General features: G+C 39.8%; 1 protein-coding gene across 1 annotated transcript in view; it reads right to left on the minus strand.

The window, feature by feature from the left end:
* GRIA3 (glutamate ionotropic receptor AMPA type subunit 3) overlaps positions 1–27,404 on the minus strand; it is a 271,774-nt gene that overhangs the window by 89,490 nt on the left and 154,880 nt on the right. The window contains exons 5-6 of the mRNA XM_004437326.3: positions 20,713–20,766; positions 2,441–2,602 (exon numbers count right to left, since the gene is read on the minus strand). Of these exons, the coding sequence (XP_004437383.1) occupies positions 2,441–2,602; positions 20,713–20,766 (216 nt within the window). The remainder of the gene's footprint in view (positions 1–2,440; positions 2,603–20,712; positions 20,767–27,404) is intronic.

A 27,404-nucleotide genomic window follows, 5' to 3' on the forward strand; every position in this document is an offset into this window, starting at 1 on the left:
AGGCAGGGGGTGGGGGATGGAGAAATGAATGGAGGTGGTCAAAAGGTACAAACTTCCAGTTATAAGATAAATAAGTTCTGGGAATCTAATGTACAGCATGGTAGCTATAGTTAACAGTACTGTATTGCATTTTTGAAAGTTGCTAAGCGAGTAGATCTTAAAAGTTCTCATCGCAAGAAAAAAAATTTGTAGCTATGGTGGTGATGGCTGTTAACTTGTGGTCATCATTTTGCAATATATACATATAGCAAATCATTATGTTGTATACTTAAAACTAATATAAATGTCATATGTCAATTATATCTCAATAAAAAATAAAATAAAATAATCATCTTTAAAAAAGATTTAACTACGAAAGAATTCATCCTAAGGATTGAGACCATGTTTTCTGAAACATATGAGGACACTTGATCTGACCATGGGACAGAATGTTTTAAAATGGGACTGCCCTAGAAAAATATGGCATGTATAACATAATCACTGCAAATACAGAGTACCACTTAGCTTGTGAGTGGATTAAATAAATGAAAAAATGATGTTTAACTCACAACTTTTCTAGAACATACTAATTGCATAAAGTAAGGTCTCACTTGTGTTATGTTCTGATGAGACCCATTGAGGATGGACCTGCATAGGTGATTCACAATGTGTCTCCTCATGAAAAGATGTTCAAAATCATTAACTATCAGGGAAATGCAAATCAAAACTACAATGAGATATCACCTCACGCCAGTCAGAATGGCTATAATTAACAACACAGGAAACAACAAGCGTTGGAGAGGATGTGGAGAGAAGGGAACTCTCATACACTGCTGGTGGGAGTGCAAACTGGTGCAGCCACTGTGGAAAACAGTATGGAGATTCCTCAAAAAATTAAGGATACAACTACCATATGATCCAGCTATTCCACTGCTGGGTATTTATCCAAAGAACATGAAAACACCAATGCGTAAAGATACATCCACCCCTGTGTTCATTGCAGCGTTATTCACAATAGCTAAGACCTGGAAGCAACCTAAGTGCCCAGCAAGGGACGAATGGATAAAGAAGATGTGCTATATATACACCATGGAATACTACTCAGCCATAAGAAACGATGAAATCCAGCCATTTGTGACAACATGGATGGACATCGAGGGTATCATGCAAAGTGAAATAAGTCAGAGGGAGAAGGTCAAATACCGTATGATTTCCCTCATTAAGTAGTAGATAATAACAACAAGAAACAAACACATAGAGACAGAGATTGGATTGGTGGTTACCAGACAGGAAGGGTTGAGGGACGAGGGCGAAAGGGATAATTCGGCACATGTGTGTGGTGATGGGTTGTAATTAGTATTTGGGTGGTGAACATGATGTAATCTATGCAGACATAGAAGTATAATGATGTACACCTGAAATTTATACAATGTTATAAACCAATGTTACTGCAATTAACAAAAAATTAAAAAAAAAAAAAGAATGTGTCTCCTCTCTGGCCTATGTCCCCACTGTTCTCCCTTCTTCTACTCTTGCCGTGGAGCAAGGATGTGAGGATGCGTATCTTGAAACCATGAGAGAGGAAATATTCCCCTCCCCTTTGCTTTTTTTAGAGAAGGGCCTTGACTCTACTTTCATCCCTTATCTTGATCATAGGAAACCCACAGTCATGGTACATACATACTTTCACTATATCAGGAAGGAAGAATTTAAAGTCAGTTTCATACTTGAATTGATGCACTGAGAGAATAGTTACTTAAAAAATACATTTGAAGAGTCCTTTGTGTAACATGAATAACTTTCCCCTAATTTATCTAATTCCTGATTTTTAAATAATAATATTTCTAGCCATAGGGGAACACATATGAAAAATGTGCACTTTAAGCATCACTTTTTACTTTTAATATTCTTATCTTGATTTCATGAAAATGAGCAATTTAGATAATGTAATTATTTTTAAAGATACTTTTGCAGGCAGGAAAACATTTCCATTCAATATACATATAGGCGACACGCGCTGTGTATTAGAGCCTAATTCACTTGGGTGTACTGAGATTCATGAAACTTATTAACACAAAGCAATCACATAAATAATGTAAAATCTAATTTTCTGTTTCAGACTATCAATCTTCCTTACCTATTCCCACTGCTCCCACTCTTTGCCTGACTCAGGTTCTTGTAATATTATAAATTGTTATGAGCATATTACAAATGAAATTCATTTAAAAATTAACTTAACACTTCCAAACAGTGGGTTTTAAAAGAGCTCCTTCTCAATAGCTTCTGTATCTGTGAGTTTAGTTTTCAAATGCAGCAGCATCACCTGCAGTTGTGTTTTAGTATCCTTGAAACATTTCTGAGGGAAGACCACTTGATCACAGGATGGCCATAAATATATAAAGGCCAAACTGATATGCTTTGAAAAGCTGGCCTAAGGTTTCTACATGCCATGGAACATTACCTTTAGTGGTGCGTTCTTGGCTTCGGGGAATTCCCTTTCATCCAGCCTCACCCAGCGCTGTATGAACTGCTGAACCATAGGGTTTTCGTTGTTGACAATCTGGAATCCTGTAATGTTGGCTCCCCCATGCATGACTCTTTCCAGCAAAATATCAGTAAAACCCTAGAAAGAGATTGAAAGAGAATCATGATTGTGGGAGGTCCTGAGTTCTTACTCACCATGGCTGTTGGTTAGAGTGCTAAGGAGGAACTGAAAGTTCCTTCCCCAGGATCACTCCTCAACATTCAAGAAAACACTGGACACAACATCAATTATATCTCAATGACAACAACAACAACAAACAACAAAAAACCTTGGATATGGACTAATTCGTAGGGCACTATGTCTCGAAAACTACAGGCATGATGGAGAAAATATGCATTCTTTCCTTTAAGCGCCTGTGTCTTTATTTAGTGCAGCTGCTGCAAGGACAAACATAGGTGCCAACTTCAAGCAAATGTTTTGATTCATTTCATTTATCCCTATTTTCAGTCTTTCTTCATTAAGCACAAATACAATGCTTCATGTAACTGGAAAATGTTGAAACAGTTTGACCCTAACTAGAGGTATAAAAAACTTTTCTTCATTGTGTATATACACAATGGAATACTACTCAGCCATAAGAAACGATGAAATCCAGCCATTTGTGACAATATAGATGGACCTTGAGGGTATTATGCTAAGCAAAATAAGTCAGAGGGAGAAGGTCAAATACCGTATGATCTCATTCATAAGTAGAAAATAACAACAACAACAAACAGACACATAGAGACAGAGATTGGATTGGTGGTTACCAGAGGGGAGGAGGAGAGGGAGGAGGGCGAAAGGGATGATTAGGCACATGTGTGTGGTGATGGACCGTAATTAGGATCTGGGTGGTGAACATGAGAACATGATGTAATCTATGCAGAAATAGAAGTATAACGAGGTACACCTGAAATTTATACAATGTTAGAAACCCATGTTACTGCAATAAAAAATAAATTAATTAAAAATAAAAGCTTTTCTTCAGCTTAACATGCCAAACACAGCAGATTGCCTCAGATTCTAATGATGAGTACTTTCAACATTTGTGACGTAGAGAAATGCCAAAGAGTAAAACCGACAGCTTGGTTGTATATGATGGTGCAAACCCCAGGATATGTCTCCCATGTGTCCATAAACGAGTCTTGACATCTACTTGATAGCATCCACCATTTTCTTCTCCTCTTGCTCTGGTTACAGTCTGGTGTCTCTGCCACCTAAGCCTCCTGAAGGAATCACTTCAGGTTCACACCAAGTCATCTTGGGCACCACCAGCTCCACTGGGCATTGCTATCTTCTGGGACACCTCTCCCAGGAACTGCTGCTATTTCTCCTGGATACCTGTCCCTTGATAATTGCTGCTGATGTATTCGGGTCCTCAATGGGCTGAAGCCAACACTTGTATTAAAAAAATGGGGAGAATTCTTCCTCCCTTCTTTTGATTCTCCTCCTCAACATTTGAGTACAAAATTTTCAAATATAAAGAAAAGTTGAAAGAATTGTACAGTGAACACCCATGCAGTCACTACTCAGATTTTACAATTAATATTTTCTATCCATCCATCAAACCATTCCATTTTTTTGGATTCACTTCAAAATAAGTTGTAGACATTAATATACTTCACACCAAGACTGGCATGCAGGCTATTAACTAGAGTTCAATGTTTGCAGTTTTTCTTTCTTTTCTTTTCTTCTTTTTTGAAGTAAAATTTACATCCAACGTAAAGCATAAATCTTAAATGTACCAGTTAATGAGTTTTGATAAATGCATACACTGTGTTATGCAAATCCCTATTAGTTCTCTAAAGTTTTCTTTTTTTGCATTCTGTTTTCAATGAAGTATAATAATCATATAGAAAAGTGTACATATCTTTAAGTATATAGCCTGATGAATTTTCATGAACTGAACCCACGAATGTAACCAATATCCAGAATCCCCCCTCTTGTGTGCCTCTCTAGTCACCACTCCTACCCCAGCTTCTTCTTTAATGTTACATTTCTTGAATATGGGCAACAAGGCAGTCTTAGAAAATATTTTAGTGAAACAGCTTTTTCAGTTATTACTTAAAGCCCCCTTTCTCTTCCTTTCATAAATGGGATATGAGTCAATGGAGACTGGACAAAGAGCCAAATAGTTTGCATCACTGAGAATCATTCCTCCTTTCTGATAATCACAAAGTGTTTTTAAAATTAACATTAACTTGTTAGGATGAGTCTTCTCCCAAAGGCCTCCTTCATGAAAGAAACTAAGACACTGTTTTCTCCCATTTGCACCCCACCGCCCTACAATCAGCGGAGAGGCTTGTTTGTGTATAAAGTCTAGCAGAGGCTACAGTCAGGGCTTAAGGCTAATTGTTACCCAACTCCCCGCTTCCACTCCATAAACAGACATATAAATAAAGAGCCGACACAAAACTTTAACAAGTAGGTTTAATTCATTTACTGTGCCAAACCGTATTTGTCAGTTAACAAGCATTACATGAGAACGTTGACCACTGGCCACCTGCCTGCTGGTGGCGGTGAAGAGTGGGATCTCTGGTGCTCTCCTGTGTCTTAAGAGCCTGGGTTGGAAAAGTGAAGCTCCCTTCCTTGAAAGAAAGGGGTTGAGAATGCTTCTGCCACCATCCTCGTCCCCAGGGTCAATGGCCACAGCATGCAGTAGGAAGCAATATCTCTTGTGTCCTTCACACTTTGATAAGCATCACACTCCTGTTTACCTAATACCCATAGCATCTTAAAATGGCAACATAGAATTAACAAAAGGGAGGGAGAGAGAAAGGATCCCAGAAATCTCATATCTGCCTTAAGGCATGAGAGCCAGCACTTTAGTCTGGTTGCTTACCATATCGCTCTTTTCCAGAAATATTTGTCCTCACTACCCCTTTTTTTGGGCAGGGATACTAAAAGGAGGGGTCCAACTCAAATTTACCTCACCATTCACCTCCATTTACCCCCAAGAAGCTTCACTCTGTCACATAGACCTCACACATTTCCACTTGGGTGTCTTCCTCTCTTATAGTTTGGAAACATCTTCATAGGCATACTCTGCACTCTTCTCTCTACCACACATCAACCATACCACTGAGGACCTAGAAGTTTCTCAGTCAACCCATGTTTTATGACAGACATACCTGGGCATGAGTTCTGGCGCACCTCAGACTGGAATCAGCCTGGCTGTCCTCGAGTGATAAAATGCGTCCACAGTAGCACAAAGCAAAGTCAGGGGAAAGTCACCTCAAACTGTTCTTCTGGGTGGCAAAACCTCCACAACACTAGCTCCTACTGACTGCCCTGCAGGCTTATCTGTCCCTATGTGTGGAAAACACTAACACAGACCCATGGACAAAATGAAGAGAGTGGAAGAGTGGTAGAAAAAGAAAGGAGGTAATAGGTATTTAGGGAGATGAAGGGAGAGATCTTGTTGCTAAAGGGCAAGAGTTGGCTGGCTCCTGGTCCTACTTCTCCTTCTCTCCCATTTGTGTACATTTTGCTTGTTTGTAATCTCTAATCAGATTCTATGGCTGGAATGTCACCCTGTTGCCTAGTGTTTAGATGCAGCAACCCACAGTCCTCAAGGTTGAGATAATCAAGGCTGGATTCTCCCTGAACCCTCTGAAAAAACACTAATGCAGTAGAGCTGACCAACAAATATCAATGAAGTAGACGGGGAAAAGAGAAAGGAGGGGAATGGTAGAGAGGGGGATATAAGGAAAGCTGTTCTGGCTAACAGGCAGGAGTTGGTTGACTCTTGATCATTCTTTTATTTCTGATACCTTTTTTAAAAAAAGAATTTTCTTTTTATATCAAATGTTACTAAATTCCACTGCTCAAGTGGTTACTCACAGTCCACAAGATGGCAAAAATTAAAGCCTGATTCTCTCTACAGCCTATTCAGAGATACTAACGCAGCAGAGCTGACATCCAGCAGGTAAGAGGGGAAAGGAGGAAAGATACAGAGGGAAGATGATGACAATTTGGAGAGAGGTTCGGTTTAAGGGCAGGATTTGGCTGGATTCTGGTCCTCCTTCTCCTCCTGTCCCAAGATTTTAAGGCATTACACCTTTCCATAATAATTTTCAATAAATTTTTATGGTTATGACACCTGTAGCCCTAAAGGCAGGCCGAGTATCCCCCCAAATCTATATAAAGTCACTAACGTAGCACAGGTGATGGTACAACATCCAGAAAAAAAATGGAGCAAATAAAAGGGTAGAAGTAAGTGGTAGAAAGATGGAAGTTAGGAGAAGAGTGCTGGCTAAGGTGCAGGAGCTGGCTGACTCCTGGTCCTCCTTCTCCTACTACCCCATTATTTTAAGGCGTTTCGTCTATTCATAACCTCGGGTTAGATTTCCTCCTTTAGGTTGGTGAACCACAGTCTTCAAGGTGGTAAAATTGAGGCTGAGTCTCTGAAAATCTCTCAAAAGAGATTAACACAAAAGAGATGATCACATACGTGCAGATGGTAAAAGGGGAAAATAAAAGGGTGGAGGTCAGTGGTAGAAAGATGGAAGTTAGGAGAGAGGAGATGGCTAAGGATGGAGCCATCCTTAGCTGGTTCTTGGTCCACCTCCTACATCTATCCCGTATATATTTTTTATTTCCATAACGAGTTTCTAGAGTAGCATAAATATAGTGAGGAAAGTTGTGAATTGGGGCTTGTTCTACCCATAGCTTTGGTGAAATAGCTAACACAACAAAGCTGACTGGCAAACATTCAACAGATGGACAGGAAATAAGGAAGGGGAGAGAGGAATAGGAATGGAGAGTGTAGAGATGGATTCTGGCTAAAAAGTAAGAGGAGTCAGGCTCCTGGTCCTCCTGCTCTGCTATCTAAATTTTAAGGCACTACACTTTTCCATAATGGGTTGCTAGGTCTTAGTCATTGGGCCAGACACACACAATCCTCATAGTGTTTATATTGAGGCCATGTATCCCCAAAACTGACGTAAAGACACTAAAACAGAACAGGAGAACATAAAACAGATAGAGCGTACAAAAGGGGAAACAAAATGATGGTGGCAGGGAGGGTCTGGTAGAATGATGGAAGTTAGGAGAAATGTTCTGATTCAGGGGAGAAGTTGGCTGGCTCCTGGTTCACTTTCTCCACCTGTCTGATTGTTTTAAGACATCTCACTTGTCCATAACTCTTGCCAGAATTCACTTCTTGAGTTGGCTACACAGAGACCCAGAGGTGGGAATATTGAGGTTGAGTCTGTCTAAAACCTCCATTCAGGCACTACTGCAACAGAAATGACCTTCAACCATCTGGATGAGAAAGGGGAGAATAAAAGATGAAGGATAGTTACAGAAATTAAAAGTTGGGGTATAAGTTCTAGCTAAGGGACAGGAGTTGACTGGGTCCTTGTCCATATTCACCTATTATCTCATTATTTTAAGACATTTTGCTTGTCCACAACTCTTGCTAGATTTCTCTTTAAAGGTTGGCCACGAAAGGACCCCAAGTTGAGAATACTGAGACTCAGTCTGTCTAAAACCTCCGTAAAGACACTAGCACAACAAAAATGAACACTAAACATGTGGATGCTGAAGGGGAAAATAAAGGGAGGAAAGTCAGGGGCAGAAAGATGGAAATTAGGAGTACGGTGCTGAATAAAGGGCAGGAGGCAGCTGGCTCTTGGACCACCTTCCATCTGTATTTAATTTTGTAATACATGTACTATTTTCCTTCACAAATTGCTACATTCTATTGTTGTTGTGAGAAATCATAGTCTGCGAGGATTGAAAACAGGGGCCTGATTTTTCCCACAGGCTCATCAAAGACACCGATGGGGGAGAGGTGGCCATAAAACATTTAGCAAGCATGAGAAGATATATTAAAATGGTGTAAAAGAAGGCGGCTGAGCCTCACAGTTATCTTAGGATTGAGGATCTAGATAAAGCGCAGGAGGTGTCTGGTTCCTGGAACTCTGTAATACCCCAGAATAGTAAGGGAATATATTTTTCTATATTATCTTCTTAAATATTTTTCATTGTGCAAGACACCCACAGTAGTCAAGGTGGTAAAATTGAGACTGTGAAACCTTGAAACCAATCTAAAGACAATCACACAGTTAAGAGCCCATGCAACAACCCGAGTGTCTGAGAAGACAACAAAATGGTGATGATGGAAGGAACATAGTGGCAGGATGCTGGAAGTTAGGAGAAATAGTGTGACCACCACAGATCCAGTAAGCATCAGGGGGAAAGAAGGAAGGGGAGAGAGTGGTAGTAAGGGAAATATTAGAAGTTAGTGGTTCCTGATCTGCTTTTTTCTTGTTACCTTTCGGTGATTTTTACTTGAAGTTTGCCACCCAAACTCTGCATTTTTGGAAATTTTGATCCTCTGTCCTCCTTAAACCTTATAAAGAATTATTGTAACAGTGTCGGCCATCCAGCACCGATCTCTAACGTAAGGTTAAGGAGTGTGGAAATGGATATTATACAGGCACCTCTGGCTAAATGGTTAGTTTCCTAGCTCCTGGCCATTTTTTTTTCTCTCACATTGTGATCTACAAGTGGGACTTGCCATTCTGTCTGTTCTTTTGAGAATTGTAGTCTCTGGCATCCCTGAAGGCTTTGTAAAATTTCCCACACAGATTTTATCATCCAAAAGCCATTAGATAAAAGTGGAAAGGGGAAAGGGTGGGGGTAAGATGTAGAGATAGATATTGTAGGAGAGAGCTTCTGGCTAAAGAGAGATGTTTCTTGCCTCCTAGTCCCCCGTTTTCTTCCTTCCTACGGTTACCAGCACTTGGGGATGGCCACCCGTAATCTTCTATGTGGGGAATTTACAGTTCCTGGTTGCCTAAACTTCTGTAAAAATCTAATGGAGCAGAGTTAGGCTTTCAAAATATAGACCCAAGAAATAAAAGAGGAAAGAGATGGAGTTCCCAGGGGTAGGGAGTGATAGAGGAAGGCATGCATCTTACCTGTCTGCCTGCCAGTGTAACTATTCTCCACAGCCAGCTACCTCAGACTCTACCCCTGAAGCTGCCTCTTAAATGGTCAATCTTTATCATGTGACCTTTTCTGGAAAGTTCCAGCCTCACTCCTCCCTGACAGAAACACACATGTGGGACACAGTTCCTCATTCAGTCAGCTCTAACCACTCTCATGAGGCCTCCTTCTGTCAGACATATTCTAACTACTCCCACTCAGGTATCTTTCTGTCCCACAGGCCCAGCCTCCTCCCAATACTCCATTTACCCCCGTCCTCTGAATACTGCTGTAAGTAGAAGTAGCGCAGTGACCAGACAGCAACACATGTGAATAGAAATGGATTTTTAAAATTATTATTATGAGAAAATCCCTGTCTCTAGAAAAAGTAAAAGTTTAATTACTGATTTCAATATATGATAAGTGAGTTTACAAGTTTTTACTTTTTAACTCATGTCCATGGTTCAGAACAAAATCAACATTTGGTTTAAAGTTCCTTGAGTCTTATTAGTTTGTTGTGACTTTTGTTTCAGGATTTAAGTGCCTGACCTGAGCACTTCTTCCAATGGCAACTGCTCAAAAAAGGACAGAAAACTCATATCCTTTGATTTAATACATGCATTTTAACATGTATGACTTCACAGGAAATTTCTATATCATGAATTCTATTTCCTCACTGACCTTCATCTGCTATTAAAATTATATATTTTAAAATAATATATTTTTACCAAATACAAAATGTGTTTCTGTAGATTTCTTTGATATTTTTGTAGGAAAGGATGTGTCATTTTGTTTAAGCAGGTTGCTGTTTTATAGCAACTGTTCTGTCCCTTTGCTGAATCACAGCAGTTAATTTTTTCCTTGAAAACCAGCTTCTTCTGGCATCTCCCATCTAACCAAGATGTTAGAATTTCTTCTTTTTTTTCTTTGTCTTTTTTTCCATTTTTAATTTTGAGTATTTGAGTGTGGGGGTAGATAGTTATGATTTCTCATATAGTTGGGCTCTGAGAACTTTTTCAAGAGGAAAATATTTATCACACGTCGTACCTCAGCCAAAGAATTTGTTACATTTTGAGGCTTTAGCCTATAAAACAAATTAATTTCTTGTTTCTTTTGGACTTTTAGACTTGAATTCACTTTGAATGAGACACTAATGACTCCAACTAGAGCCTCTCTTGTACTTTAGAACCCCCTTCTCTAACTGCCTGCTAAGTTAACTTCCATATTCCATGTGCATCTTAAAAAGAACGTGCCTCGAAGCAAAGTTATTATATTTCCTGAACATCTCTTTCTATGCCTGTGTCCCTTCTTTCAACTAATGGCATTTTAGGCCTACTGAATCACTGGGTGTGGGGCCCAAGCACCTGTATTTTTATGAACTCAACAGGCGACTTTGAAGCACAAGTGGGTTTGAGAACTACTGGCCCAGATTATTGTCCTAGCTCCCTAGTTGGTGTTCTGACTTCCAGTTCTTTACCTCTCCAGTTTATACTTCACATAATAAATTTGCCTTTCTAAAATACCAGTTAGAGCATAATACTCCTTTCCTCAAGTCATTGCAATGATTCCCTACTTTTGAAAGACATATTAACAGCCAAATATCTTGACTTGGCCTTCAAGGATTTCCATTACCTGTTATCTTCTGCTCCTCTGACCCCATCCACACCATTTCCTTCAATAGACCTCATGCTCTAGCCACAACATGCCCTTTTTAACCTTGGTACCTTTGTCTGTTTTGTTTCCTTTGCCTAGAAAGTGCCCCTACTTTATCACTTACAACTCTGGGTGTCTCTATTGAAATTTCCTTCTTTAAGAACCATTTCAATTAGTACAATAATAAGAAACATCAAATTTGTCTTTGTATCCTCTACCAGGTAGTCAGAGGGCCAATTGTGCTCCTCTTTTGCCAATAACTACATAGGCTCTTGCACACTGATGACTGCTTGAGGGCTTTTGTCCTCCTTCGTTATTGTATGGCTTCTCTTGCCTTCTGTGTAGTATGTGTACACGCCACAACATCATTGCTAAATGACTCCAAGGTTCCAAATTACCTGCTGTACCAAGTGGAACTTCTAAGCTGTACCAAGTGGAACTTCTATTAAGCCCATTTTATTATTTCATGGGGATTTTAACAACTAGAAGTGATGATCAGATATTCAATGACTTTTGTGTGCTTAGGCTTATCAAATTCTAGTGCTGCTTGCATTTCACCAATTCTGTTTGGTTGAAATTGTTGGGGTTTTTTGCTAACTGCCACAGTGGTATCCTTTCCTTTGGTTTGGCCAATAAACTGTATGCAGAGGGAGACATTAAAAGAGATGAGAGAAGGCAGAGAAAGATTGGAGGCAATCCTACTGCTCACAGATAGGGTGAGTTGAAACGTTACTTTCTCACTTTCGATGTTCTAAGTATCTGTACACTTGACTATTTGCCTTTGTGCGACAATGGCAATATTTGTTGAAAATATGGATATAATCTCCAGAAGTTATTCCTTTCAGAGGGAAACTACTCATTTGTATTTGTAAGTTCTGGTATATTTCATCAATCGTATCCCTTCTTAATCACATCACATCTGTTTTGTTTGAGCTGGCGCGCTGTTGCCCACATCTGAATGCAACTGTATAAAAACAGCCGTGACCTTTCTGCCTAAGCAGTTCATGCAGGGCCTTGTAAGCTCCTCTTGATTCATTCTCCAAGGCCATCTTTTACACAGATACTAGTTACACAATACTAGTTACACAACTGGCATCCAAACACAGATTGCCCCTGATTTGAGAATAGCCAGACAACTCAATCTTCCAAAGATTCAAGTGACTTTACTATTATCCTGTCTCCCTTGACTTCTACATACTGCAATTCAGTTTCCTTCTGGTAGTATGGATAACTGAAAGTTAGACATAAATATATTCAAGGCTTACTTTTAAAGCACTTATTTTTAAGATATTATGTAGAGATATCCTTCATATAATACTATTCTTAGGGTACATTTTGTATGGAGAAGAAAACAGAGACAAGATAAGTTGAATGACTTTCACTGAGTTGATGTAGATTATGGGTGAGAAATGGGAGAGGTGGTTTGCCTACAGGGAAGATAAAAGCAGTAGAATGAGTTTTGGAAGGCTGCCAAGAACAAGTATGTATCTCACAATTTGGATGAAGGCTGGTTCTGTCTTTAGTGCCATTTGAATTGTTCATCTGGGTGATACTTTGATAGAGAAATGCATAGTAATTGTGGTGACTCAAGTTATCAGGTTGCTAATGAGAGATACAAGTCATTTTCTAGAAGCAAGTCCATCCTCCTGGGAAGGTATAATATGTAGCGTTGAAGATTACACCATATAAATTAGCACTTGATTACAGGTTGCTTGTATTGTTCACTCACTGTTTTATTCTCTAATCTAATCAACAAATATCCTTTGAAACCCTCTAAGTGCTATTTGTTGGTAAAATGGTGAGCCATATCAAACCTGGTCCCTGACCTGACAGCACTTTGGTCCAGTGGGAGTTATTTGTGTGAATATAGAAATAATTACAAGTTGACATAAGTGCTATTAGTGGGAAAAATAGCCACTGATCTCTTTTTTATTAATAGGTACATTGAGGTATAATTTAAATACCCTAATATCTATCCATTTGACACTGATTTTTTTTTTTAAACCAAAATCAGATCACGTCCTTCCCCTGCTTGAAATTCTTTAGTGGCTTTCTGTGGTTGTTGAAAAAAGCTACAACTCCTTAACTAGGCCTATTAAAGCCTTACTTAATCTGGATCTTGTCACTTACACTGCTCTAGCCAAAATTGCCTTCTGACAGTTCAGAGAAGATATCAAGCTCTTTTTCTGTCTCAGGACCTTGGCACCTGCTGTTCCCGATGCATTGCATGAACTTTCCCTGATTCTTCACATAACTGGATCTTTCTCACCATTTCAAAGTTACCTTTTCTGAAAGGACTTCTATGGCCACACTATGCAGAGTTTTGACTCCCCACACTCTGCCCTCTCTTCATTCCTTGTCCCAGCACCTGTTCTATATTCATGCCAGTTATCATAAGCTGTGCAAGTTTGGTCTGTCCAACATAATTATGAAGTTCTTAAGGACACCACCCTCTGTCTTACTTGCAGTGGAGTGAATAAGGTATTGGGAATACAAGTGGAATAGAGAAAAATAACTTACTATAAAGATCTTTAGAGCAGTACTACCCAAAGTGTGTGTAGACTGGTGCTGGTCTGCTGTTTGCTACCAGTCTGGGATGATATAAGGAAATAAATTGAGAGTAAACTTTTATAAGCCTTTGTAGAAATTTGACAGAATAGTATTATGGCTGTTGAATCTAATACTAAAAAATTAGGCTTGGGGGCCGGCCCCATGGCTTAGCGGTTAAGTGCTCACGCTCTGCTACTGGCGGCCTGGGTTCGGATCCCGGGCACGCACCAATGCACCGCTTGTCCAGCCATGCTGAGGTGGAGTCCCACATACAGCAACTAGAAGGATGTGCAACTATGACATACAACTATCTACTGGGGGTTTGGGGAGAAAAGGGGAAAAAAGGAGGAGGATTTGCAATAGATGTTAGCTCAGGGCCAGTCTTCCTCAGCAAAAAGAGGAGGATTGGCATGGATGTTAGCTCAGGGCTGATCTTCCTCACACACACAAAAAAAATTGGCTTGTGTTTTATATATCTTGTTTTGTTTGTTTCATGTTTTTTAGTAATTATTTTTGTTGTACTTTTATTGGTCTATGAAGATTTGGGCGAAAAAATTGGCCCTTCTTCGCAGTTTGAGAAGAACTGTTTTAGAGGATATGATATGGGGAGCCTGAGGGAGAAAACAGAATTCTTTCAACTCATCTTGCTGGAACACTGGGTAGGAAGTGATCTTTCCTTGTTAATTTCAGGCAGCACAGAGAGAGCGAAAGAAAGGGATGGTTGACTATAATGGAGGCATTTTTGGACAGGGAGAACAAGAGTCTCCAAGTTGGCTACTTTAAGCTGACAAGTGCCTGTGGCTTTCTAAATGTGTGGTAGGAAGTTGGACCCTAGCCCAGTCTCCACTCCTCATTCCCTTGATGCTCTGCTGTATCCTATCTCCATATGGAGAAGAAAGTGAATCCTGAGCCACCAGAGAGGTGGTGTACTCAGGGGAGGTGACTGGGCTCCTGCCATTTGGGACCAGTGGGAGTTTTTCCACCTCCTTTGCCTGTAAGGCCAGGCTGCAGCCCAGTGAGCTCTGTGTTTACATGCCATCTGCTGAGGTGTCAGTGATCACAACACGTGGCTTTGAGCATTTGAATTTTTTATTTAGAACATTAAAAATGGAAGAACAAAGAAAAGGAAAGAGTAGAGAACAGAACAAGAAGACCTGGAAGGGGAAGGGAGCAGAAGGGAATAGTTGTTATTGGCAAGCAAAACAGCATGACTCAATCTCATTCGAACTTGTTTTCTCTCTAAACAAAGTGTGCCCTTCTCTGTTTCAGGTACACACCAAGATTTGGTAAGCTGCAGAGTTCACTTCTTTAAGCTTAGGTTACTCCTGGCTGCCTCTTTTGGGTTCTATTTTATGAATAATGCTTTTGTTTTAGTAACATTTTGAAAAAATTAGATGTAGTCTAGTACCCCCCTCATTATTTCCTGGCATACTAATATGAGTGGGGCAGATGGAGAGAGAGAAGACAGAGTAAGAGAAAGAAGGGGAATGAGAGAAAGCAAGGGAAAGGAGAGAGAGAGAGTGTATGTGTGTGTCTGTGTGTGTGTGTGTGAGAGAGAGAGAGAGAGAGAGAGAGGGAAGAGGGAATGTGGTAGGATAGAAGAGAGTGATGGAGATGTAATTGATGCCTGTTAAGATACATAGATACGTTTCATATTGGCCCTTTGTTAGATTTCAAACCCCGATTTCACAAAGCTGTCCTTGTTTTTTAAGCCTTTTTCTCTCTGATCACTTTTACCCTCGTAAATTTGTAGTTTATACTTCATTCATATACATTTATGTCTTTGCAAATGTCCTTATGTGACCTTTGTGGGGGCTGGCCTTCCGTCTCCCTGAGATGCTTGAGTGGGTAGGATGGGAAGAGCAGGGTTCTCTATCAAGAGTCTGACCAACCTGAATCGGAAACCTTGGTGGCAATGAGACTATGGGCAAGTAACGTATTTTTTCTGAGCCCATTTCCTGATCTCTAAAAAGCTTGGGGAGGTGGGTAGGGAAGAAGTCTCTCCTCATAAGAGTTCTGTGACTATAAAATGAGAAGACAAAACAAAACAGCTAGCACAGCAGGAAGGAATCTAAGATACCTTAGCTTCCTTCCCCTTTCCTCCCTAGCACTATGGCCTGCTTGATTGCCTGCTCCTGTGGCCCTCTACTGCTGGCAGCTGACATTACCCAACTTCCACCTGCAAGGCCAACAAGTGTCTCCAACTCCGGGATCAGTCTCAACCTAGGCAGGGAAACTGCAGGGTCTTCTAAGGTAGTGATTAATTGATGCAGCACTGAATGAGTGCTATTATGGCTCACGTTCTCCTGTGGGCACCTCAAATGCTTGAGATTTTTTTTGGTCTTATTTTGGGAACTGGGTACTGAACATCTGTTATTGGACCATCTTAACCCAGATCCAATTCGTTTTATGTCATCTGCTAGAGTGTTTCGATTGATCCTTCAGATCCTCAGCTCTGTTTAGAACTTAGCTAAAGGTCTTCACACCTCTCTTGGCTTTTGCCCACCAGGACTGATTTTAAGGCTTCAGTCTGCCATATGCCCCAGATCCCGAAGGATAACAGGGATCCCCCATTTATGTCTTCAGTGTTCACCCAGCTGCTGTGCGTATACTCTCACTCTCAGCCTTCCTTGGTCCAAACTGATCCTCTACAAGGGAAGAAACATAGAGCTGAAAGTTACCTTGGAGTGTTTTCCAAATTTTAGTCATTGATAATCACCTTGATAATTTTTTGCCACATAGATGAATGACCAGAACTATAATTTACCTAATATTTTTCTTTACATTTACTAAACTTTTTTAACCTAAATGTCTACTTTAGCCTCATTCTAAAGAATGGTATCTGTAAAATTACAGGTTTGATGGGATAGTTATCTTTTTCTAATACACATTTAATACAAATTCAAAACTAATCAGTTTAAGAAGTTTTGCTGTATACTACCTGAAATCATCTTGTGTACAAATAGCACACTTTGGGAAATAGAAATCTGGTCTAACTCTCCATTTTGCAGATTAAGAAACAGGTTCAGGGCCGGCCCCGTGGCTTAGCGGTTAAGTGCGCGCGCTCCGCTGCTGGCGACCCGGGTTCAGATCCCAGGCGCGCACCGACGCACCGCTTCTCCGGCCATGCTGAGGCCGCGTCCCACATACAGCAACTAGAAGGATGTGCGGCTGTGACATACAACTATCTACTGGGGCTTTGGGGAAAAAAACAAATAAATAAAATTATAAAAAAAAAAAAAAAGAAACAGGTTCAGAGTGGTTTGGTTTGTCACAAGGCTGGTTAGAAGAAATCTTGGGATTCAAATCTGTCTCCTAGCTCCTGGTCTAGTGCCTTTTTTCATTATGCCTAGGGTTAGTCTATGGTTCTGTACATATTTATTGACATATATGAAAAAATTAAATCACAGTACATAACATGCCTGGGAACGCAGTGTAAAGGATCCTGATCCAGGACTTTACCATGAAAGAAAGAGAGGTTGCTTGACTGACCAATTGCATAAATGCTGGTTACCTCTGGTACTTGAGTAGAGAAACATTACCACCTTAGATTCCTGAAAGAGAAAACAACAAGTAATTGTGGAACAATCCCTAAAAACAAATGACATCACCAACTGATACAGAATTTGTAACAAACTTACTTGTTCTATTGGGTTGTCCACTTCTGGCCTGACCAGATCACATCTCTGGCCTGTGCTCATGATGGAATCTCTTATTTCTTACAGGGATTTCCATAATTTAGCACTTTCTGTAGCTTGTTATCCACTCTGAAATGTACTTCCTGACCTGTGAAAGGCCTTTGTTGAAGCATTCGTGAAATATCCAAGTCTTCTTACTTTAGGATTGCTACCAGGGGAGGTCTGTGTAAAAGCACATAGAAGTCTTTGCCAGATAGATGGAGCTCGGTAGCAAAGAAGACACGTGGGGCTCTGGTTCAGGTGATTCCAGTAGGCTTAGGTAAGCAGTGTGACTGTTTTTGACTTCACATTTGCAGAAGAAGGCCGTGGTTCTGTGCTGTTGTTACACCAAGACTCAGATTAGACCTTGTTCCCCTGTATATATGTCCTCTGCTTTCATCCAGCTGGCTTATCCTGAAAGGTCAGATAGCTCATCTTGAAAGGAAACATCTTCTTAGCTCCACTTACTCTTTTTCTGACCATCTAAATGACTTCTAAATAATTTTGGTTTGCTGTGTGTGTATGTGTGCGCTTCTTTGGTGGAGGTGTTTGGGGCATTTCATCTGCTTAAAAAATCTGGAAACCATGATAGAGATAATCTGTCCCATTATTTTCATCAGAGATTGGCAACAGTTCCTATCTCTATTGCACATATGCAATTTGATATAGAGTACAGGGACTTATGAAAACACATGGCTGAGTTCAAATGGAAGGAAGGTCACTAGAGGAAGAGAAGGAGTGGCAGCTCAAAGCATGGTGAATGAGTTCATGTTGACATGACACTATACATTACATTCTTTCTGAAGGGAAAGACTTTGCTTGTTCTTGTAGTAGGAAGCCTCCCAAGGTCTCATAATTTTGAGTTCTGTGTTAGGCATTCAGTTTACCATTCTTTTCCCCAAACTTGTCCTAGTGATTCTCTCTTGCAGTTCTATTACTCCACAAGCCCTCATTTCTGTCAGGTCTGGGTCTCAAAGTTGAAACCAAAGCTCATCTGAGGATAGTCAGTAGGATTAGCAAGGCCCAGTTAGAAGTCTAGAATGGGAAAGGTCTTTATAGATCAGCTGGTCATCTGAAGCCAAGTGAGGCAGCCCTTGATGTGCACGGCTCAGATCTTCCTTTAAGACAGAATTGGCCTGAAGGAGTTGAGTCAGCTGACAGCCTCCATCTTCAGGTGCCTTCAGGATCTGCCTCAGCTTTCAAGCGAGAGGTGTGTGCTTCATGGCCAGCTGCCAGCCAATGACTGAGCAAGGCAGGGGTACAATGTCTCACCATTTTGGGACAGCATGGGTTCTTCTATGTACAGTCTTTGCACCAGAGCTCCCAGTTGTGCTGGCCGAGACTTTCTGAGAGCTATACCACAGTCTGAAGCTCTTCTTATCAAACTTCCTTCCTTTCCCCTTCCTTCACCATCATCAGACCTGAATTGTGGTCTGAAGCTTTCCCTTCCTACTTATGTCCCTCTCCCTTTTGTCTTTCACAGGTATTACTCCCAATAAACATCTTGCACTTCTAATCGTATCCTAGCATCTGCTTCCCAAGGACCCAACCAATACATCAATGAACTCCCCATTCCCATCTGAGTTTTACAGTAAGGAAACTGAGGTCCACAGAGGTGAAGTGACTTACCTAAGGTCCCATAGCTAGCTAGTAGCAAAGTCAGTATGACAACCCAAACTTTCTGACCCCCAGGTCAATGCTCTTTCCCAAACGTCAGTTGTCCGCATACCAACACAACCGCATACACAAAAAATAGATTTTGTTGTATCTATTTATTCCCCATGCTATTGTTCACTTGACACATTTGACACGTTAAAAAATTACTTCATTTTTTGTTAAACTTCTACTTTAGCCCTGTGTAAAGTAATAATATCAATAAAATTTGGATTTTGATGTGCTTATTTTATATTTTTCTAATACATATTAAATAAATACATTACCATTACGATAAGAAAGTTTGTGTGTGCACTACCTAAAGTCATCTCACATACCATCAGTGAGGGGTTAACCCTAGGATGTGTAAGGCGGAGGAAAAAGAAAAGGGAGAGGGAAGAAGGAAGGAAGAAAGGGGGGGACGAAGAGAGAGAGACAGGAAGAATGGAAGGAAGGAAGGAGAGTGAAATACTTATTGGTGGGGAAGAAATGGTAAAAACCCATCAATGACTGCTTCAGGTGCCTTGCTGAGACCTCCATGTTTCCTGCCAAGCCCTGGTCTAACCTCCAATGAGTTAACAAACTTCCTTTACTTATTGGTTGTCTAAAAAACAAATTGAATGTATTCAGATGTAAATTAAGAATCAAGATTTCTCCTCCTAAGAGTTGATTCATTTATCCCCAAAATGGACTGAAGTGCTCTTTTGGAGAAGATGCACACTACATCTCAAAGCAGTAGCTCTAATCTTCATCTTATAAAGTGTTTGAATGTACGTACTTCCTAGGAAAGGTTTAAGTAACATTTCCTTTCTCATTTAAAAAATATTCATTATTAAAACAAAATAACATTTTTCTTTGATTTAAGAAATCTAAGAATATAATTACAATAATCTTTCACCTTTGTTGTTATTCTTTTGGTTTAAGAGCTCTGTAATGATTATGATTCTCTTGTGCTAATGAAACAAAATTTGGGTTAGAACTCATGTTATGTAATAATTTAATAGATTCTTAGATTCATAATGATAATTTAACATTCCTCTTTGATGGAGATAGTATTATTCAGAACCTCTGCCAAACAGATATTGCTAATTTAGAAACCATTTTGTTAATTCCTAAACCAATTGTCCTTTTAGAGAAAGAAGAGCTATAAACTAACCTTAATGAAATACTAGCTTTAAGAATGTCACACATATTAAAGGTATGAGAAGTTTGAAGGCAAAGATTCAAGTTGTGTTTTATTATAAACAGAAAGGCGGCAATAAACTTTGGCATGGTCACTTAATGTTCCATGTTAAAATCTATTGCTGGCATCTGGTTTGAAAAAATTTGGTAGTGGTCTGCTTCTGGAAAGACAAATCCAGTACTGATGTGCACATACACTTGGATTAATTGGGGAAAGAGTCAGTTTCCTATGCCCCCTTGTCCCTTGTTTTACATTTCAAACCTGGGTAAAATGGTTTACATTTCAAATCCAAATTGAATCTAAGAATAATCAGTGAAGAATCATATACAATTTTTATTTTTTAAATGAGGAGGGAATATAAGCTTCACAGCTAAAACAGAGACAACACAATTGAAAACAGGCTATTGCATTCAGGTTTGGGTATTTACTGACTCATTTCCCCAAGCATCTAGAAAACACATTAGGTACTTCATGTTTTTCTTTTTTGGATGATTACAGATGACACAAACTAAATAGAATACATCGCCCTGGGAAACTTAAACTCTGCTTGTTCTTACCAGGTTAGCAAGAATGTAGTGATAACCTCTTGAATGTTTCCCCAGGATCACAACCTGCAGAAAGAAGAAATAAGAAATACTGCTTACTCAAGAAGGGCATTTTCAATTGCACAGTCAGTAGGATGGCTAGAGTAAATGTTAAATGATCCACAAAGTGGTAGGTCTTTTATATACAGTAAAATCACAGTTAATTGGACCAGATGTCTTTTTGTTGCATTTCACTTTCAGGCAGAGAATACAGGAAGAATCGCTAATAGCAAAATTAAAAATGTCAACAACAAGGGAAAAAAAGCTCTCTAAACTTCCAGGTCAGTAGCATCATCGTCACTTAAAATAGATGGCAAAAGCAATGAAGCTGATGATTCCCACCCATGAACTGGATTTCTTTACTTAGCTGTTGAGACGGAAAATGGGCTGAACTTCGCACAGAATTTAGAAAATAGAATGTACAGTACATTTTTTTGTGTGTTATCTGGAATGCTTAGGGAATAGAACACTCAAGGAATGGGGTTAATGGGATTTTCAGGTTAATCGAGGTCGCTTTGGCTCATTGAAAATTTTTCTAAAATGCTTGCTTCCCTTTTTCTGCCTTAATATGAAAGACTCGTGACCATCTGTGTATCTTTTTTGCTGAATGCAATGCCTTAGGGCAGTGGGGAAGGGATTTTCCCCTAGGGGACATTTGGCAAAGCCTGGAGACATTTTTGGTTGTCACATCTGGGAGAGGTGACTAGCATCTAGTGTGTAGAGGCCAGGGATGCTGCTAAACATCCCACAATGCATAGGACAGCCCCCTACAACAAAGAATTATCTGGCCAAAAATGTCAGTAGTGCTGAGGTTGGGAAACCCTGCCTTAGGGTCATCATTCTTATCATAATTTTCATGAGTAACACTGTAGTAATACTAAGCCTTACCAATTGCAAAGTGCATTATTATTATCTCAAGATATATACGTGGGTTGAATATTTTCTGACCAAATGGTTGGAAGTTGGGAGTTTTTGACTACCTGACATAAGCTTATTTCCTTACAGCTAAATGCAACAAAAGTTCTGGTTAATTGAAGATTTTATAAAATGTCATTTTATTGAGCACTGACTATGTGCAAAGTACTATGCTGGATGCAAGGAGTGGGAATGAGGAGGGGGATAACATAAAGGTTAAAGACACAACCACTTTAAGAGCCCTCTTTAAGAAAAATAATACAGGCCGGCCCGGTGGCTTAGCGGTTAAGTGCACGCGCTCCGCTGCTGGCGGCCCGGGTTCGGATCCTGGGCGTGCACCGACGCACCGCTTCTCCAGCCATGCTGGGGCCGTGTCCCACATGCAGCAACTAGAAGGATGTGCAGCTATGACATACAACTATCTGCTGGGGCTTTGGGGGAAAAAATAAATAAATAAAATCTTTAAAAAAAAAAAAAGAAAAAGAATACAATATTTGGAACAAGGCCTTGGAAAGAACCCGTGCAAGTAAGGGGCCATTAAGTTTAAGCTGCATGATAAGTTCCTCTCTGGACACAGCTGTCAAGGGTTTGAAAACAACTTGGAAGATAACAACACTGCACGCATATCAAACTAGAACTATATATGGGGCCATAATAATAATAACAAAACAACTGCCCTTAATTGAGTGCCTAGTATATGCCAGGCACTGTGCTAGGTGCTTTATATGCATTTAATCTCTAGAACAATTTAACAGATTAAGTATCATTAGTTTCATTTTGCAGAAGAGGAATCTCAGCTAAAGAAAGTTTAAGTAATTTGCCCAAAGCCACACAGCTAGGAAGTGGTAAAGCTGGAATTAGAACCCGAGTCTGTCTGTCTCTAGAACCAATACTCTTGGTGGTACATTATGTGGTTTCTTAATATGTGCCAAATGTCAAATACTGATAATTGCTCTAGGTTCTTGGAGAAGAGGAAGAAGAGATGTCTAAGGCCTGCTGGGATGGATAGGGAAGGCTTCCTGGAGGAGATGAGGTTTAAGCTGGCCCAGAGGAGTGGAAACACATGTTTAAATATCATGCTTATCATGCTGGCATTAGAAGCCTTCAAGTCATTTCAAGTGCTGAGAGAGAGAGAGAGAGAGAGAGAGAGAGAGAGAGAGCTGTTTTCGATTAATTTAAAATGTGAGCCACATTTCTGACCGATTATTTATGGAGGAAATGAAAGGTTAATGAATGTCTTGAGGAGGTGATTTCTCACACTGCCGTGACAGAAAATGAGCTGTTAGGTATCTGCTGGGATGTATTCTTCAGTGTCCACTTGTGAGAAACATCCTTACTGGTGACATTTGTTAACTTTTGATGGCAAGTTGGGACCATACATTTGTTGAATTTTTAATTCACTGACAACCCTCAACATAATAAAATCAGAGGGTTTTGAGTTCTGTTAGAAAAATGAGCAAGATTCCTAAGGACATCTGGCAGAGCTTAGAGAGAAATAAAGAAGCAAGCCCAAAGGAAATGGAGTAAGTCTTTCTCACCAGAGGCAGGGCTTAATGTCCTTTTTGAGCATAGGGAAGGCAAGAGGGAGCCATAGAAAAACATTAGTGTGGTGAGAAGAGCCCCAAATGAGAACCCAGGGGCCCAACCTTGTCATGTACTCACTGTTTGTGGGCAAATCACTCAACTTTCTGCAGCCTCCATTTCTTTATCTGTAATGTGGGACAATGAACCTGGCCCTTCCTATCTCAGCAGCGTTGTCAAGAACAAACTGAATAGGGGCTGGCCTGGTGGCGCAGGCGGCCCGGGGTTCATCGGTTCAGATCCCGGGCGCGCACTGACGCACAGCTTGGCATGCCATGCTGTGGCGGCATCCCATATAAAGTGGAGGAAGATGGGCATGGATGTTAGCCCAGGGCCAGTCTTCCTCAGCAAAAAAAAAAAAAAAAAAAAAGAGGAAGATTGGCAGATATTAGCACAGGGCTGATCTTCCTCACACACACACACAAAAGAACAAACTGAATAACATCTACTGAAGTGTTTAGATGTTCATTATGTGGTTATGTGAGGTTGTATATCTGTGGGAAGGGATCATTCACTAAGACATCATGTTTTCAGGTTCAGAAAAACTTACAGCTGTTGGAATATCTGCTTTAATCCATACCCGGATGGTCTATTCAGAACAAATTCACTTATCTGAAGGTAGCTCTCTCACAACATCACCCTTTCAAAACTTAGCTTAAACTGGAAGAGATGGGAAAGTTATCTAAAGATAGGAAACATTAGCTGTCACAAAGCTGCTGCCTTGAAGGCCATAATTATTTCCTCATCCTTACTTTCAGTGCCTTTTTAACTCTTATTTAACATACAGTTCTTACCAATCTTGGTTTTCCAGTTCACAGTGAATGAAAAGCTGCAAATTAGAAGAGTTGTGTATGGAGGGAGGGGGTGAAAAGAAAGAGGTACATTAGCAACAGAGGAAGTGACAGACTGACTTAAAGGAGAAGGAGGGGACAAAAAAAGCAGACAACATTGTACTACTGCACAGTATAATCATGGATGTTCGTTATGAATGCCTGAGTCATCAGGGTATGGCTTATTGCGTTCAGTAATTTCTGCTGAAAAACCCAGGGATACATGTAATACATTTTAGGGAAGGTTTCCATCAGAAACACTCAAAGTCCCAATACTTAAGAGAGTACACTTCAATTATCTTGAAATCTTATTTACATAGGACAGCAATGATCCTACCGATATAAGCTAAGTGAGACCTCACTGCAAAAAGTGTCATGTTTTGTTCTTGGTCTTTTCCTTTTTTGAATTTTTGGTGCAGGGCTTGTGGGAGTAAAGGTGGGATGAGAAAGTTGTGTGTAACATGGTGCACAAAAGAACTAGTTAATGGGAGCAGTTCTTGTTCAGATAGTCCTAAATCTTTATTTTTTCCATCTGTTATAGATGAACAAGTTACAAATTGTACTCTCAGTTATTTAATGACTCTGGTAACTAAGAGAATATTCAACTTTGCTTTTACAGTAATTATAATAGCTCTTTCTGAATTAGTTTCAGAACTTCAAATATAAAAGCTGTCTTACTTAAAATTACTTTAAATTTCACAGTCTACTGTGAAATTTAAGGAGGAAATACCAAGTTCCCAAATCTGCGTTCTGTATTCACTGTGCCTTTGTAAGATTTGTTGGAGATGATGGATGGCTTGATACAAAGGCACATATGATAAATGTAATAAGGGGAAATGTGTGAAATGTAGATAAAATTCATTGTTTTAAGGAAATTTATTTTTACCCTCACAAAGAGGATCTGAAAGAAAAATTCCACAATTCTCATTCACTGAAACTTAAACAACAGTTTCATTTGCAAAAGAAAGAGCTCTTACATACTAATTCACTGAGCAGTGCATATAGCAGAGCTTTAAATTGTTTGTTAAAGAAGTCAGTGAATCATAGTCTACCCATTTGGGGGGAAACTTCCCCTTATTGACTCCTCCATCCACTTATCTGTGAAATTGGGGGCTGGGTATCATTGAGTAGTTAAAAATAATTCAGAAAATGTTCAGTTGGTTTTCTATTTGAGGCCCTTTCTTTTTCAATTTAATGCTTAATCTAGACATTTTCATAATTTTAGAAATTTGAAGTTAAATTGCTCCACAAGACTACTTGAGAGAGGCCCACAGACCCTTTGGGAGCAAAAGCATCTGTTTTTCTATGCTCACATTTAAAAAAAAAATATGTGTGTGGAAAAGTGTCTCTGTATTTTTCCCCTTGGATCCATCTGGTATGCAGATTAGGTTATTTGCAGACCTAAGTATCTCCATGTTTGGATTTTCTACATCGGTGCCAAAAAAGGATCTATGTATAAAGATTGATTTTGCTTCGAGTACAGAATATGCCTTGCCATTCACCTTAATCTGTTTCTCTTTGATTTAGGTACCCTGAAAATGTTTGGGGGGCTGGGGAGAGAAATTGGGGAGGTTTCTGATTTTAATTCACCAGATTTTCCTCATTTATTGTACAGGTATTTTCTGTTTAAGAAAAAGCTATTAGACCACATTCCTTGTGTTCAAAAAGAGGACTTTTTTTTCGACCCTCCTCTCCCTTCCCTGCTTCCTCAGTTAAAAAAAGGTACTATTGTCCTATGGCAACTTATCTAATTCCAGCTATGTTGGGAGTGAAATGGTGGTATACTACAGAAATCAGCCGTAGAATATGCCATACTTCCCAGAAGAAATCTTCCATCAGATATGAAAAAGTGTTCATTTTCTTGAATGAAAACCCCTAGCTACTAAACTGCTTTAGTCTTAGTAAACATATATCAGAAGTCAATTCCACTAGAATTATTTTCTAATAATCTCAATATGCACACACATGCTCTCCTATAACTGAATGACAGTGCTTCATATTGTGGTCATCTGACTTGAATAAATGTGCTGGATTAGTGAGGCAGAGAAGAGCCAATCACTCAAACCAAAGTCAGCCCAATGGCAGTGGGGGTGGGGATGATGTAGATGGAGAAAGAAAGGCTGAAGCTTTTCATAAAGAAGGAAAATGGGAGTATAACCGAGAAATCTCATCAGTGCTTATGCTGTCTACAGGGGAAGCTTATATAGAGAGAAGGCAATTGAATAAGGCGTCAAATGAAATGCTGGCATGTGAGGATTACAAGACAAGGATTTCACCAAAGAACATGTCTTTGGGAACTTTCACTTCCCAGACTTTAATATCGCATTCACTATGACTAAATGGAATATATGGAAGATTTAAAGCTAAATAGGAGAGGCAAAGAGAATGTACAAGTATGAGGCAATAAATGGCCACAAGTAAGTTAAAGGAGCAACATATTCTTGCTCCTAGGGATAAGGGACCATTTCAATGCATGTCAGTCTTGGTGGGAATGCCTCATTGTATTAACCCCAATACAGTATTTCTCAAATTCATTCCTTCACAAACTTCCTTAATGATTTGTGTCCTATCCATATACCGCAATAGTATTATTTACTTAATATTTATCTTTATAACTACTCCTTTACTTAAATTTAGCTGTGTCCAAAGCAATAATATCCATGAAACTACATACAAGAAAATAAATACAACTGTATGAAAATAAAATACATTCATCTAGATATCACTGAAAATCCTCTGCCACCAGAGGTGATGGGAAATGTTGCCTTAAAGCAGTCATGTCTTTAGGGAAGAGAATGCCGATCACGTTTCCCCATTCTAATAAAATAAGGTTAATTTGCCTTACGGTTCAAATCTTAAGAGTATTCTCATCTACTTTCAAAGGTTTATGAGTCTTGTAAGGGATCAAAATGATGGGCAGAGTTTTGGAAGTAGCAAATATTGCCTGGGACTGGGTACAAATGACAAATCTGGAAACTTACAAAAGCATTTCCTAAGGCAATTTACATGTACTTCCCCACCCAGGAAGCCAGCAGCTTTGATCACCTAGAGTCCTTGGTCATGGGGGTCAGTGATAAATACCTGGACCTTTCCACTAAATAACTTCCTATAAAATGATGCATTTCCAAACACTGTGCCTTTTCATGGAGTACTTCATCTAGAAGACCTTTCACAGTTGTTGTTAGTGGGGTGGAGTAGATTCCGACTCCTAGAGACCCTGTGTACAGCAGAGCAGAACCCTGACCGGTCTTTTTGCACCATCCTCTTCACCTTCTGGTGCTGTATCAGACAATACTCCGCTGCTATTCACAGGGTTTTCATGGCCAATTTTTTTGGAAG

Source organism: Ceratotherium simum, chromosome X (genome assembly GCF_057802395.1).
Source record: "Ceratotherium simum simum isolate JZ-2026a chromosome X, ASM5780239v1, whole genome shotgun sequence".
In the NCBI taxonomy this organism is placed as follows: Eukaryota; Metazoa; Chordata; class Mammalia; order Perissodactyla; family Rhinocerotidae; genus Ceratotherium; species Ceratotherium simum.